This window comes from Tenrec ecaudatus, chromosome 10 (genome assembly GCF_050624435.1).
Source record: "Tenrec ecaudatus isolate mTenEca1 chromosome 10, mTenEca1.hap1, whole genome shotgun sequence".
In the NCBI taxonomy this organism is placed as follows: domain Eukaryota; kingdom Metazoa; phylum Chordata; class Mammalia; order Afrosoricida; family Tenrecidae; genus Tenrec; species Tenrec ecaudatus.
In genome coordinates, this window is record NC_134539.1 from 118,837,525 (window position 1) to 118,852,801 (window position 15,277).

At 51.0% G+C, this 15,277-nt stretch overlaps 1 protein-coding gene across 1 annotated transcript in view; it reads right to left on the minus strand.

Moving 5' to 3' along the window:
* MMP28 (matrix metallopeptidase 28) overlaps positions 1-13,209 on the minus strand; it is a 31,209-nt gene extending 18,000 nt beyond the window's left edge. The window contains exon 1 of the mRNA XM_075561418.1: positions 12,884-13,209. Coding sequence (XP_075417533.1) covers positions 12,884-12,997 — 114 coding nt within the window. The 5' untranslated portion in view covers positions 12,998-13,209. The remainder of the gene's footprint in view (positions 1-12,883) is intronic.
* Positions 13,210-15,277: the final 2,068 nt, after the last annotated feature.

Below are 15,277 nucleotides of genomic sequence, written 5' to 3' on the forward strand. Positions count from 1 at the left end.
AAGTGTGTCACCTAAAGAATTTATCTGTAGCTATCTCCTGATGGCAGAGACATGTTTGAATGTTTTATTTGGAATAAACCATGCATGCATGAACTGGAAACCTAGTAGCTATATATATATTTTAACTTATCCTTGTATATATGAGGGGGCTTCCCTGGTGGTTGAGAACCACAGGGTTACCAGTTCAAAACCACCAGTTGCTCCCTGAGGGGAAGATGAGGCTTTCTGTTCTGGTAAAGAGTCCCAGAAACCCACTGGGGCAGTTCTGACCTGCCCTATAGGTTCTCACCAAGAGTCAGTATTGACTTGATGGCAGTGAGTTTTCAGAAAGTCACAGGGGGAAATGGAATTGAGAAATAATGGAATCTTTCCACAAATTGTTTGAAGCCCCCTTGTATGGGTCTCATGACATAACTTTCTTTTACATGACACTATAAGTGATTAGTTGCAAAACTGGCAATACCGGGTGAATGGAGCAGGAGTTAAGATTGCCCCCCTCACCTCTTGTTTATTAGAGAGAGAGAGTACTCCCCCAGAGACTGGCTGGCATAAGCAGTTCCAGGGTTTTGGGAGGGGACTGTAGGCGAAAGTCAGATGTCAACAAAGGGCTTGAAGCTTAGGGGCCTCATAGCATAAACCACCCTGCCCAACCTTTCTTTCCAGCCAGGGCATTCTCACGTACTGGGGCGGGCAGCTCTTCCTCGTGGCTCCCATCCACCAGCGTGGCTGGCTTTTCCTTGTGTCCCGTCTCGCCGGCCTCTCCGGGTCCTTGCTTCTGACAACTGGCGGTGCCCTGAGCACATGTTTATCTTGCTTACTGGGTGACCTCCCCCTGGGTCATAGGCAAGGATGGCTGGCACTCCCTTGGCCTCTCCCCTCAGACCCACCCATCCCTTATCAGGGAGTTGGCTCCAGTTCTACAATGCAGAAGCCCAGCACACAGCCTGAGAGGAAATAGACAGGCGTCTCCTGTTTCCTGGCTGGGCAGCAGTGCCTGGCAGGCAAGGTGGGGCGGAGGGCAGGGCTGAGGGGGAGGCCTTTGTCAGGGACCCATTAGAGAGAGCACCCTAAGGCCTCCTGACTTTTCCCTGCGACCCTGTGGGGAAGGCAGGAGTGAGTTTTCCGTAAGCTCGGGACACCACCCAAGCAGAGGAACCAAAAGAATGAGAAAAAGAAATCTTAAGAATTTGACATTTGCTATTTCCACAAAGGCACTGAAGTGGTTCTAATCTGGGAAACACCAGTCCTGATGGACTCCTTGATGCTTCTTTTGTGTGTACTATGCATGTATCTCCACACTCTTCATGGCTTACAGGAAAAGCCTGGCACACCAAAGCCACTGGGGTCAATTCCAATTCACCACAATCCTGCAGGACAGCGGTCAACTGCCCTCAAGCGGGGCTTCCAGGCACTGCTGCGGCTCTCCTGCAGACGTCCATTCTGACTCCCGCCATCTTGGTCAGCAGCAGGGAGCTCTAGCTAAGTGCCATCGAATCGTCACCAACTCACAGCCACCCATGTCCAACAGACGGAGACACAGCTGCGCCCTGTGCTGTCCTCTACAAAACAGTGAGTGTGCAGAGTCCTGTGAGGTGCTGGTGAGTAAGGGCAGATCCACAGGCCGGGCTGGTGGGGTGGGGGCTATGTGGGGAGCGGTGGTAAGGAAAGGTCGAGGCACCTTCTGCTCTAGGAGTTGTCGCTTACCCTCATCTGTGAGCCCGCTGGCCACGCTTCCTTTTCCCCCTGCCAAGGTGAGCGAAACGCCTGTGTGCATGGAGGAAGAGTGGGTGTGTTCTACTGAGGGTGCGGCCAAGGGACCCCAGGAGAAGGCCACAACTGGAAGGTGGAGCCCCAGTCCTCATGCAGCTCAAACACTAACCCCCTTGGGCTTGTCATGCTCCCCTCTCGGCCTCTGTTTTCCTGCCCGTGTGGGACCCTGTGAACTCCGCCTGCTTCTTCATGGAGACACCACCCTGGCCTCTCCCTGCTTTGATGTTCCGCTCTCCTGGGGGCAGGGAGCTGGAGGACTATGCCCCTGTGGTGACTCACCAGGCTCTGGCATAAAAAACCTGCTGTCAATGTACCTCTGCCACTTGGTCACAGCTGGGGCCACTTTCCTGGGGAGTCGCCTCGGGAAAGCATTTGGGAGTGGCCGTGGCCTCTGGCAAAATGAACATCGGTTCTTCCCAGGGGCCCAGAAAGCCGGGTTCTTGACCTGCGTCTGTCCTGACTTGTCAAGGGAGGGTGTGTAGCGCCCAGCCCATTTTGCGCCTGCGGGAGGGGAATGCAGGGTGAGCATAGCACTGGGGTGTTAGCACATGAAGCTCAGGCCTGCGGCCGGAGTCCTCATCGCTGGGCTGGCGGGAGAACCGCATGGGAGCCCATGTCTTGGGCGGCAGTCCTGATGCCCTGCTCTTGCCAGCTCTGTGGCCTGTGCCTTCTCTAGTGGGAGGGTCTGGATTAGAGCCCGAAGACAGATTCCGGCTGGGTTTGGTACTGTAGCCTTTCTACTGTGACTGACTGACCACGCAGGTTCTCAACCTTCCTCATGCTGGGGCCCTTCAGACAGCTCCTCATGTGGGGGGGGGGTGACCCCAACCATAAACTTATTCTCGTTTTTACTTCATCACTGTCATTTTGCTGTTATGAATCAGGCGATCCCTGTGAAAGGGTCGTTCGACCCCCAAAGGGGTTGCGACCCACAGATTGAGAACCGCTGGCCTACAGGAACTATGGCCAACATAGGCTGCCTGTGCGCGCCCCAGAGTCTAAGACGGGGGTGGGTGAGGTGGGGGGAGGAGAAGAGTGCTGCTTTACCCTATAAAGAGCCAGTAGGTAACGGTCTTGGGACAGCTTGGATTGGGGTCCCAGTGAAAAGGTCATTTTTCGTCTCTATAGCGACAGTCTTGTTGGTGAAGGGACCTTCGGCAGGTGAGTTTAGGAGGGGCTGTGTCCACAGAGGGGCTGCGGCATCCTCCTCGAGGGGAGGGGGCATCCAGGAGTTTGAGCAGCACAACTGAAACCAAGGGCTGGCGAAACCAGCAGGATGGGCAGCTGCTGCAGAAACCAGGCCGCTGGGCCCACGTCCTCTTGCAGCGCGGGTCTGTTTCCCGGTGATGTTCCGTCCCAGGCGCTGCGCCTATCGCCCGCGCGCATCTTTCGCATGATTACCAAGTCAGGATGAGGAACGCGGCCACTGGCGGCCTGTCTCGACCTGTTTTGGAAAGAAAACGTGTTTTTCTGCTCCCTGACTGGCGTAGAGACGTTGAAGGCACGGTGCCTTCGAGTGCTGGGCTCCCCGCTGTCCCATCTTAAAGATGCGGGTGTTCGACGCAGGCGGCGCAGCCGAAACCATCAGCCCCAGTTCACGGCAACCCTGGCGTTACAGGGTAGGCCTGGACTCCGGGGGCGTTCTTGGATCTTAACCAAAGCAGACCTCAGGCCTTTCTTCTGTGGTGCCGCTGGGGAGGGTCTCCGCGGCCAGCCTTTGGAGGGGTAGTGGTGTGTAAACCGTGTGCCCCAGCCTGGCACACTCAAGGAGCCGCCGGGTCTTGCCACACGTTCCCAATGACTGGCAGCGCCAGCCGTTGCTCAGGTTCTTCGGACCCCCTTCCCAGGTGGGTGCTCTTTCACACTCAAACAGGGCTCAGAGGTTCTGACACTGAAGGCGCGGGGTCACGCTGCTCTCTTCACCAGGGAGATGACCCTTGATTCAGGGAGAGGCGACAAGGTAGGTGATTCTAGCAGGATTCCCCGTCTGTCTGTAAGACGGGCCAAGGGTAGAGCAAAGAGGGGGGAGGAAGTTGCTCAAGCCATAGACTCCAGGCTTCACAAAGGGGCTGGGCCCTTAGCTCCCACCACACTCCAAACAGGTCACCTGAGAAACCACAAACCCTTCACCGTGACCAAACCTGCTTCCAAGAAGCTCTGCGTTCACTCTGGGGCTCCGGAAGCCCCAGGAGAGCAGGGCCAGCTCAGCCCTGCTTCCTTATTTGGAGCAAAGGCATCCCCTTTCTTTCCGTCTGACTCCTTTTCTCCTCTCTTCTTGTTCCTTGTTCCTAGGATTTACAAAGTTGAGCCCTGGTGGCATCGTTGTTAGGCATGGGGCTGCTAACTGCAAGGTCAGCAGTTTGAAACCACCAGCTGCTCTAAGGGAGAAAGACGGGGCTTTCTCCTCCTGTCAACAGTTACAGTCTGGGAAACTCTCGAGGGCAGTTCTACCCTGTCCTCTAGGGTCACTGTGAGTCGGCCATGGACTTGGTGGCAGTGAATGAGTCTGAATGGACCATCACTAACCTGCCGCTGTAATGCCTGCACCTTCTTTCATTTTCAGTCTCTAAGGAAGATAGAAAATATTAGCTGACCAGTCTCTATCCAGACTCCTCGTGTGGTTTTTCTAAGGCCAAATAACCATACTGCAAACACTTGTCTTTATATATCGGTAGGGGCCTCACTAGGCTTTTGGGTCTACATTCAGAGCATAGACTAAAACCTTGACTCAGCCTGGGATTGGGGATGTGCTCTCTAGCCGTCCTTCCTGCCATGCCCACGTTTCGATCACCCAGCTCTTGCCAACTTTGCAGGTTCTCCAACTGGTTTGGCGGCAACTTTCCCACCAACACTGGGAAGAATGGGAATTCCAGAACACTTCACTGTGCTCACGTGGAACCTGTACATGGACCATCAGAACAAGGGCATCCCGTGTGGTTTAAAATCAGGGACGGTAGGAGTCCAGGTGGCTGCCTTTCAGTGTCCTTACTCAATTTGTATGCTAAGCAAGGAATCTTTGAAGTTGGGCGATTTGAAGAAGCATGTGTCGTCAGGCTTATTAACAACCTGAGACGTATAGATGAAGCCAGCGTGCTTGCAGACAGCCAAGAGGACGTGAAGCATGGGCCGAGGGAAATACAAGACTGCAGCCTTCGGTATGGATTGCCACTCAATGTGAAGAAAACAAAAATGCTCACCATTGAATCAATGGATAACGTCATGATAAATGCAGAGAAGACTGGAGGTGTCAGGGATTTCAATTTACTCGGATTCACAACCAAAGCTCATGGAAGCAGCGGCCAAGGGAAATCGAAGGACGTATTGTATTGGGGGAATCTGCTGCATGAGACCTCCTTTAAAGTGTCACAACACACGGATGTCACTTTGGGAGCTAAGGTGGGTGTGACCCAAGCCATGGGATATTTTTAATTGCCTCATAGGCCCGTGAAAGCCGGCCATGAATGAAGAAAACTTAACAATGACTAAGGAAGGACTGCTGCCTTTGGATCACGGTGTTGGTGGAAGAACACTGAAAAACCCAAGGATGGCTAGAGGGACAGGCCACTCGGTCTTGAGGAAGCACACCCAGAATGCTCCTTGGAAGCAAGGATGGTGAGGCCAGCCTTGGGCCGTTAGGGAGGCAGCCTGACACAGCGGCGGCAACCATGACGCCAGAGCAGGCAGTGCTCTAGCGATGAAGCCCAAGGTCGCTCACTGTGATTGGAACGGAGTCAAAGGTACCTCACAACGGCAGGTCTGCCCAGAGTCTCTGCACAGTTGTTCACCCAAGACCCATGAGTCACCGAGCTGAGCTGGTAGGAACAGTTTCCACACCCAGGTTTCTGACTCACAAGACTTCCAAGGAATGGCTCTAGGGAGTGAGAAACAGGCACTGCGTCTGGGGGTGCACACTCCACTGAGGCTCCACCGTCTCTCGGAGGCAATGGGCTGCTCTGCTCCTTTCTGTACTGGCCCCTGGGGTTGGTTGTGCAGGTACAGACAGACTGCCAAGTGTGAAGCAGGCCTTGGGAAGCTGCCTAGTTCTAAAAAAGGTCCAAACGAAGCACAGAAGATGGTTCTTCTGGGACGTCTGTGTCACCAGAGACCAACACGGTCTGGCTGGGGATGGGATGATTTCATTCAACTCTCGAGCATGCAACTCATCAGTCGAGCTGCCTCCTACTTATGTAGTACAAATTGCTCTGGTTTTCCTCAGTGGGTCACAATGAGCTTGCTCATAGTGTAGTCTTGTAAGCAGCACGTCTCTTCTCAGACAAAGCCCAGCCTGCAAGTCCCTCAACTTTATCCCTTTGTGTGCGCACAAGGGACACATGGAGCCAGGCACACAGAAGACACGAATATATTACACAGGAGGATGGGAACACAGACACACCCATACACGGACATGGCAGACATTGACATGGCACATCAACATGCAGTTCAACCTGTAAGCTTCCGTCTAAGCACTGCTTTAGCTGAAAACTCAAAAGAGGATAACTTGTCTTTATTATTTTTAACTTTCCAATGTTTTGTAACATCTGCTGTGATTTCTTCATTCACTCCTAGGTAGTTGAGAAGTGGATTTCGCAATATTTGGGGATGTGAGAGATATTTTGTTATTGCTAACTCTAATTTACTGCAGTGGGAGCAGAGACGATAATCCGTGAAAGTTTTAAATTTTAAAACGTGTTGAGACTTATGATTGACCTGGGGAAATGTGCACTTGTGCTCAGTCACAAAATACCACATATTTGATGATCCATCTGTCTACAATGCGGAGAATCAATATAGGGAGGCAGAAAGTAGGTTCGTGGTTGCTTAGGTTGCTTAAGTAAGGAGACCTGGGGAACTTGTGGGTCATAAGTGAAGAATATTAAGTTTCTTTTTGAGGCGATGAAAAAGTTCTAAAACTCATTGTGCTTAAGGTTGCATAACTTTGAATAGCCTACCCCCCCCCCTTGGATTGTGGGTAGACTATAAAGCTATTACACACACACACAAAAAAACCCCTCCAATTAAGAAGTTTTCTTTCTTCCTGTCATTGTGCCACTTTTGCTTCACATGTTTGGATCGCTGAAATCAAATTACACACACGTGTGCCTGCTATGTCTTTCTGTTGCATTTCCTTTTGGTAATTATGAAATGTCCCTCTTAGTTGTAGTAATAATCTTTGTCTTTTGTCTCTCTGATTTGATATGAATATACCTATGCTATCTTCTTGTGATTATTTTGTAATATATATTTTTTCCTCTCGTCTACCTTCTACTTTTTGTGACTTTATATATAATGGTGTCTCTTGTACACAGCATAGATTTGCTTACTCTAGCCTGCCAACCTCTGCTCTTTTTTCAGTTTTATTGGCACGTAATTTACATATCATACAATTGAATAGTTCAACCATTCAATCACATCAAGAAGAATTGTATAATCGTCATCACATTAATTTTAGAGGATCCCCCCTCCCAATGGTTAAATTGCTTTTAAAATGAGTTGTGTAATCACAATCCATTCTAGTGCTTCCCCCCTCCCACCTTTATTATTTACTCCCCAAATCCCCCTCCCTGTTCCTACCCCCACCCATTTTCCCTATAACCCCTCGTATCAGTGATGATGATTCTGCATCCATTCCTGTGCTTCACAGCTGGGAGACCCAACAGAAAACAATAACAGACAAAATCATGCTAAGGTGGTATGGTTAAAAACCATAATAGTAAAAAGAAAATTAAAAATATATAATAGTATACAGACAAAAACACAAAGTAATATGTAAAAAGGAAAACACCCCAATGACATTCGAAGAGCCAGGGGGAAATTTCTGTCATGGAATCAGTGTGGTAGTTATACAATCATTCGTCAATTTGAGGATTAAGAGCGAAGGGGTGAAGTCCAGCCTGTCAATCAAAATATAACCAATGAGGCCTCTGTGTGGGCATGGCCTACACATTCTCCTGAGAATTCTGGGAACTCCAGTATTTTTCCTCCTTGGAGGAGGGAGACACTTCTCTCTCTGCTCACTCTCTGGGAGACATTGCAGCTGACAAGACATGGAACTACACTAGTGCCCGGAGCTGGAGAAGCCACGTGGACCTACCCTGATGCAAGCAGACCTCTGAAGCCAGAGAAGCCACGCGGAGACCCCTGCCAGCACTGGATGCTTACAACGCCACTGGATCCAAAGACTTTCTACCCACTGGCCTGTGATCATCCTGCACTTGGCGTCATTGCATGTGTTTTGTGAGTCTGAAGAGGACTTTATAGACTGGTATCAGACATATGGGCTCACATCAGACATATGGGCTTGGACTAGACTGGGTTGGGATACTTTCTTAATGTACAATTACCCTTTATATAAAACTCTCTTATGCACATAAGAGTTTCTATGGATTTGTTTCTCTAGCCAACCCAGACTAACACAATCAGTAAGAGATATTTGCCCACAAAACAGATTCAGGTCAAGTCTATAGGCTGGTCAACTGACCAAGTATGGAGTTTGATCCACCATCATAAGCAAGAGCATCTGCCAGTGGCTCAGTCTGACTAGATACTCTGCAAAGGATTTAGGGGCTCCCACTGTCCTCCATAGGCCTCCACACATTGGGTGCTCATAATTTTTGCTCTGATGCCTTTCTCACCATATTCGAATGTTGTCATTGTCATCTTGGATCACACAAGCTGGTGTGCTTCTTCCTTGTGGATTTAGTTCACTCCTCACTGAGATGGCTGCTTGTTTGAATACAATCCTTTAAGACCCAGACACTATTCTGATTGATAGCCGGACACCATCTGCTTTCTTCTCCACACTTTGCTTTAACACCTTTATCTTCAGTGATCATTTCATGAAGGTGAGTAACAAGCAGGGCCATGTTATAACAACTGTTTTTTTCTTGAAGCTGGAGGTGGGATTTAGTGTGAATCCCAACTTTTTTAATGGGAGGACTTACTCATTTACCTTTAATGTAACAATATGCTGTAGGTTAAGTGTAATATCTTCGTATTCACTTTCTATTTGCCCTTTATTTTGGAGTCCCGTTTCTGCTTTTAATTTCTTTTGTGAAGCCCTGGTGGTGCAACAGTTCAGTGGTTAAAGAGCTCGGCTGCTAGCCAAGTTCGTGGTTCAAACCCACACATGCTCCCTGGGAGAAAAATGCGGCCGTCTGCTTCGATGAAGATTGACAGCCGTGGAAGCCCAGTGGACTCCAGTATGTCTTTCAGGGTCTCTCGGAGCAGGGATCAACTTAAACGCAGTGAACTTTTAGCTTGGTCCACTCTTTTACTGTTGGGTCAATCAAATTCTTTTGGTTTAATCAAATACTTTTACATGTCAAGCTCAAGCTACAATGCTGTTATTTTGCTTTCGACATTCACTTGTCTGTTAAGGAAATGGGGATAAATGGAGAAAACCTGTTTTATGTTGACCCACGTTTAAGTTTTACAAACATAGGTCTTAGTCTAGAAGGTGAGCGGTTCAGGAGAATAGCTGGGGTTTGGGCCAAATAGAATGGGAAAAATCCCAACAACCCATGGACATCCCAGGTATCAACAATGTCACGATTTAGGAGTAAGATCCGTGGAGTAGCAAGGCCCTACGCATGCCAGGATGGTCCTTGGCCAAGGACTTCAGGGGCCAGACGTCCGAAAACCTCCTTTTGTGGAACTTCTTCTTTGGTGCACTGCTCCACTTCTGCTGACATTTCAGCTAGGCAGCAGGACTATTGTGCTTTGCTGGAGTCTTGCCCTGGTAGCATAGTGGGTTGCTAACCACAAGGTCAGCAGTTTGAAACCAGCAGCGGGTCCTCTGGAGAAAGACAAGAGACTTTCTACTCCCACAAACAATTATGGTTTCAGAAGTCAACAGGGGCAGTTCTACCTTGCCCTATAGGTTCGTAATGAGTTGGAATCAACTTGATGCCAATGAGTTTTTTAACTCCCTGTACCATTTTCACGGAAATGCTGTTGAGTACGGCCATGAGTGTGGGCCTTACTCTGTGAGTTTCTCATCTATGCGCGATTGTACTTCCTTAAATGACCACAACAATAACTCACATTGTTACTTTAATACACTTCCTGCCCAAAGGTGCTATCTACATTCATTTCCCTTGAGCCGGGGTGCAGGCTTGTGACGGCCTCAGCCTATGGAGGGTCCCTTGGCTGTGACACTATATGACTTCCAAAGCTAAACTGCCCAAAGGATGAAAGTCTGCCTATGGAACACTCGTCCTTGGGACTCGGCCACCACGCTGTGAGGAAGCCCAAACTCGCCCTAAGGACTGACCAGGTAAAAAGATCCAGAGGGAAAAGAACTGAGGCCCCCCCCCCCCCCCCCCCGCAACAGCCAGCATCAACTTCCAGATAAACAGACTTCTGCTGATTCCGGCCCCGGGCTTTAGGGAGGAAATCAAGCTGCCCGAAGATGTCCTTTCAAGAGCCTGACCTCAGAAGCTGTGAATATAACTAATGGTTGTTTTCACCTCACTTTGTTTTCAAGTCATGTGTGCTGGGACCTTAGTGGCTTCAGTCTCCACTTTCAAAATGCAGTCTCGTGGTGCCCTTCAGTGAGGCACATCTTGCCATGTGTTGTTGTTTGTGGTGGGAAAGCCAGTCTTCAAACCAGAACCTGAACTTGAAGTTCATGATCAGGATAATGGTGACATTCATGATAAAATAACGATGAGGATAACGATATCAACCACCTTGAGAGCTGCTGCCTCTTACAGCCGGCTTTCTTTGTGCGAAGTGCTGTGCTGAGCATCTTGTACACCTTTTCTCCTGTGAGAGAGGCATGAGCCCCCATTTTACAGACCAAAAAACAGCTGAAATTCACAGAGGTTAAACGATTTGTCCATGGTTAGAACTTACATTTGTCTGACGTCAAAGCCCATAGATTGAGCCATGTACAGAAATACCTACATATAAGCCCACACCAATTTGCATGCATGCACACATGCATGCACAGGCTTACCGAGCCAAGCAAGTGTACCCACCCACCCATGACACACGACCAGAGTGTTTTGTCCTTTTGAAATATCTCTTCTTCTCAGACTGAAAAATCCCCTTCCCCCAATTATGTAAAGTAGACTGAACGAGACTCAGTCTGCTAGATATTAAGTTTCCCAAGCACACCCCAAATTCTCTCCATCTGGGGCCACCACAGGCATGGACGGCGGCAGGGATATTGTCTGTGTTCCCTTGCCAAGGGTTGCCTGCAACCGGGCTTGGGGGTGGGGGCTGGGGGAGGTTGGGTGGGACTCTTAACAAGGCTTGGCTTGGTAGACGGAGCTGCCTCCTGGGGCCATGGGAACTCTGAACTGGATGTTGTAAGAGTCTAAATCCGGAGGAACAAAGTGACTCCCTGCCTGGGCCCAAGTTGAGAGCACAGAGCAAGGGACCAGTGCTTGCGAAGGAGAGTGGGGAGACAGAGGATCCCCAGGGGTGATGGGCACTGCCTGACAGAGAGGACCCTCCTCATGCGGCAGGTTTCCCTCCTGATGAACTTGGCAAGGAATGTGCACAGTGACGGTGGGGCGATCTCCACGGGCAGTTTTGGGGCAGTAAAGGAGCTCTTTGGGAACAGGGGAGTTAGGGCAGAGCCCTGGGCTCAGTAAATTAAAGCTTGTTCATATCCCTTCTCCATAAAATAGTGCAGACCCCAGGCCTACGGGGAAAGAACACAAAATAAGGTGCTTCATTGCGAGAGAAAGCAATTGTGATATACTACTACTACTACCATCATCTTTATCTAGAAAATCCACTATCAACATGGACCCCACCCATTGCTATCAAGTCCACGGGGTTTCTGTGAGGCTGTCGGCAGCGGCAGACAGCCGCCTCTTTTCTCATGGATGGCAGTCAACCTTGAGGCTAGCCCTCCAAGCCTGTGCTGGCAGCACCCCGTTAAGCCATCTCTCTTCAGTACAAAATATCTTATTGTGATTGCATTATTGAATTGTATGATATGTGAATTATATGCCAATAAAACTGTTGGGGGGAGGGGAGAAAGCTGGGAATAAAGGAAAGATGTGTTCATTTTTATGGAGGAGGGTGATATTAATACAAGACTATGCAAAATTTTAAAAGCAACAAAACCAAAACCCACCAGACCAGTTGCCCTCTGACTCACAGTGATCCTATTCCCCGTGTGTGTCAACAGAACAACTGCACCCCATTCAAAACAACACAAAGCAAAACTCACTGCCATTGAGTCGATGCTGATTCATAGCTATCCCCACTCCCGCGCCGTCGGGTGTGTGTGTTCCGAGACTGTTTACAGGAGTGGAAAGCCCCTTCTTTCTCCAGGGCAGCTTCTGCTGGTTTTGAACTGCCGACCAGGAGGCTCGCAGTCCAACGGGAAACCACTACTCCCTGCACCCCGTAGGGTTTTGGGTGGATTTGAACCCCCAACCTCCTTGTTAACAACCTAGCGATGGTATGTTCGCACCACCCCAGACTCTGACCCTGTCTACCTCGCAAAAAGTCCCCCTCGGGTAACCCATGCGAGGGTTCAAAGGAGGACAACTACCTGGGAAGTGTGTAAGGTTCACCGGCACACCTTTGCCGGAGTGCAGCGCCGGAAAGCAAGTCTGGAGGCTATTATTTACAGGTGAAGGAAGAGATGAGCTCTAAGTAGTTCAAACGACCTGCCAAGCTGGCTAGAAACCCAGACCAACCCTCTGTCCCGCGTGCGTGCCGGGCCACCCAGCAGCACCCTCTCAAGCGCACGGCGAGGAGCGCCCATCGCGTCGGGTCTAACGCTCCGGGAGGTCCCCGCCGGCCCCGGAGGTGAATGAGTGCCCAGCGCCCCAGTTAGGCGCCAGGGGAGGGGGGGCAGTGGCTCCGTGCCAAACTGGGGGGCGCCGGGTTCCCTCGCAGCTCTAGCGGGGAGGTCCCTTCCATCCCAGCCCCTCCGACCGTCAAGGCGGATCCCCGAGGGTGGTCCTGGGGACCGGGGCGGGGGGCTGCCGTCCGGGTCCTCGGGAGTCCGGTGGGCAGTAAGGGCCGGCGGGCCCGGGGAAGTGGGCGCAGACGGTCAGCTGCCAAGGGGAACGGGCCGGGCAGCCCGCCCGCCAAGCGGCGACGTTCCAGCCCGCGGACGCCCTCCGCCCGCGCCCACCGGTACCTCGGCCTCTCGGCGCAGCTCCTGGCCTCCCGGCTCCGCGGGCTCCGCGCCCAGGGCGCCCCGCGGCAGCGGCAGCAGCAGCAGCGGCAGCAGCAGGCCGACGCGGACCGGCATCTCGCCGCGGAGCCCGGGACGTGGGGGGCTGCGGCGCTCCCGGAACCCTGCTGGACGTCAGCGGAGCGGGGGACCCCGGGGAGGCGCCGGCTCTGCGCCCAGCGCGCGCCCTCCGAGGAAGGTCCGGGTGCCGCGGGCGCCCGAGCTCCGCCCGCCGGGCTGCTCCTCCCGGGCGCTTCTCCGCGAGCCGGCGGGGACGTGCAGCGGGGCCAGCGCCGGCCCGCAGCTCCGCGGGCTGGGGAGCCAGCCGCGGGGGGAGCCGCGGGGCGGGCGGGGCGGGGCCTGACTCCCCGGCTCCACCCACCGGCGGGGGCGCGGGGTGCTGCAGCTTGTGGCTGGGGCTGCACCCCCCGGCCCAGCGCTGGCGGCCTCCGCGGAGACCCGATCTTTCGCCTGCCGCTTCGGGGGCTCTGGATCTATAGGGGGGGGAGCAGGGGGGGCTTGACACGAAGGGCCTTCCCTGGCGCTCGAGGCTACCAAGGACTCCGGAGGGCTCCCAGAGTGAGCGCCTCGCATGGTTTCAGCTTCGCTGCAGGGAGCCAGGCTCCGGGATGCGAGAGGAGGCCTGGCCCGGGGTCCGCATACTGGGCTTGAGTTCCAGATAAGCTTTCTCAATAGCCATATGCATTCTGCTTAGTTCCCTGCTGGCTTGGTGGTCTCAAAGGAGTCACCGATCCCTCTGATCTCGTTTTTTTTCTCATCAGCAAATGGATGTGGCGTATCGATGTGGTGGACTTGCCCAGGGAGCTAGCTGTCTTTCACATTTCTTGACATAGATAGATGGATAAGTGCTTCCAGCGCTGCACAGCTTGCTGAAACATTCCCGGAGCCTTGGTTTTGCCTCCAGTGCAGCTGGGACTCTTCCCTTCAGTACTATCACTTCTTGCTCATATGGTACCTACCTCTTGAAATGGTTGCACGTTGACCAGTCCTTTTTGGTAGTGACTTAGCGGATTCCTTCCGTCTGTCTTTTTTGTGTGTGTGTGGATGCTTCCTGCATCCTTCAGTATTTGCCCATAGAGTTCTTCAATATTGAAACTTGAGGCTTTTTTTCTTTCTTTCTTTCAGCTTGAGATATGCTTAGTGTGTTCTCCCTTTTGGGCTTTGTAACTCCAGGTCTTTGCACATTTCATTCATGTAACTTTTTATTTTGTCTTCTGGAGGTACCCTTTGAAATTTCCTGTTCAGGGAGGGAGGAGAAAACATGAGGAGCTGATACCAAGGGCTCAAGTAGAAAGCAAATGTTTTGAGAATGATGAGGGAAACAAATGTACAAAAGTGCTGGACACAATGGATAGATGGATGGATTGTTATAAGAGTTGTACGAGCCCCCAATAAAATGATTTTAAAATAAATAAATAAATAAAAGAGCCTTAGGAAGGCCTAAAAAAGAAATTTCCTGTTCAGCTTTTAATTCCTCATTTCTTCCATCCAGTTTAGTCACTCTACATTCAAGAGTAAGGTTCAAAGTCTCTTCTGAAATCCACTCATCTTTTCTGTCTTTCTTGTCTTTCCAAATGACCCTTTGCTTTTTCGGTGTAGGACGCTCTTGGTGTCATCCACAGCTGGCCAAGTCTTCTGTCATTAGTGTTCAGTGCATCCAATCAGTTTTTGAGAAGTGCCCAAAATTCAGAAGGTTCTACATATTCAATTTGGCTCTTATGGACTTGTTTCAATTTTCTTCAGCTTCAACTTGAATTTGCATATGAGTAATTAAGGGCCTGTTTTACAGTTGGCCCCTGACCTTTGGCTGATGACATTGAGTTCCCCCATCATCTCGTCCCACAAATGCAGTTAATTTGATTTCTGGCAAAGCCCGTGCATAGAGTCACCATTTATGCTGTTGAAAAAAGGTATTTACAATGCACAAGTGATTATGATCTATTCTTGTTGCTGTTCGATGCCATCAAGTTGGTTTCAATGCATATTGTCGCTGTGTACAACGCAGGAAACACGCTGTGGTCCTGCACCCTGATAGCCTCACAATTGTTAGGTTTGCGCCCATTGTTGCCCATTGTGTCAATGCACCTTGTGGAGGAAGGGTGTTCCTCTCTTCTGAGATCCTTCTACTTTACCAAGCATGCGGTCCTTCTCCAGTGACTGGTCTCTGGTGATGACACCCCCCCCCCACACACACACACATCTACTACCAGCACACCAGCATCGCAGGATTGTGTTCTGTTGTCTTTGACTCTTGTTCTCCTTCCATTGCCTCGTCAGTTTCGTTGTATAACTTTTTCCTGTGAATTGGGTAAAAGCTTACAAAGCCGGTAATCATCT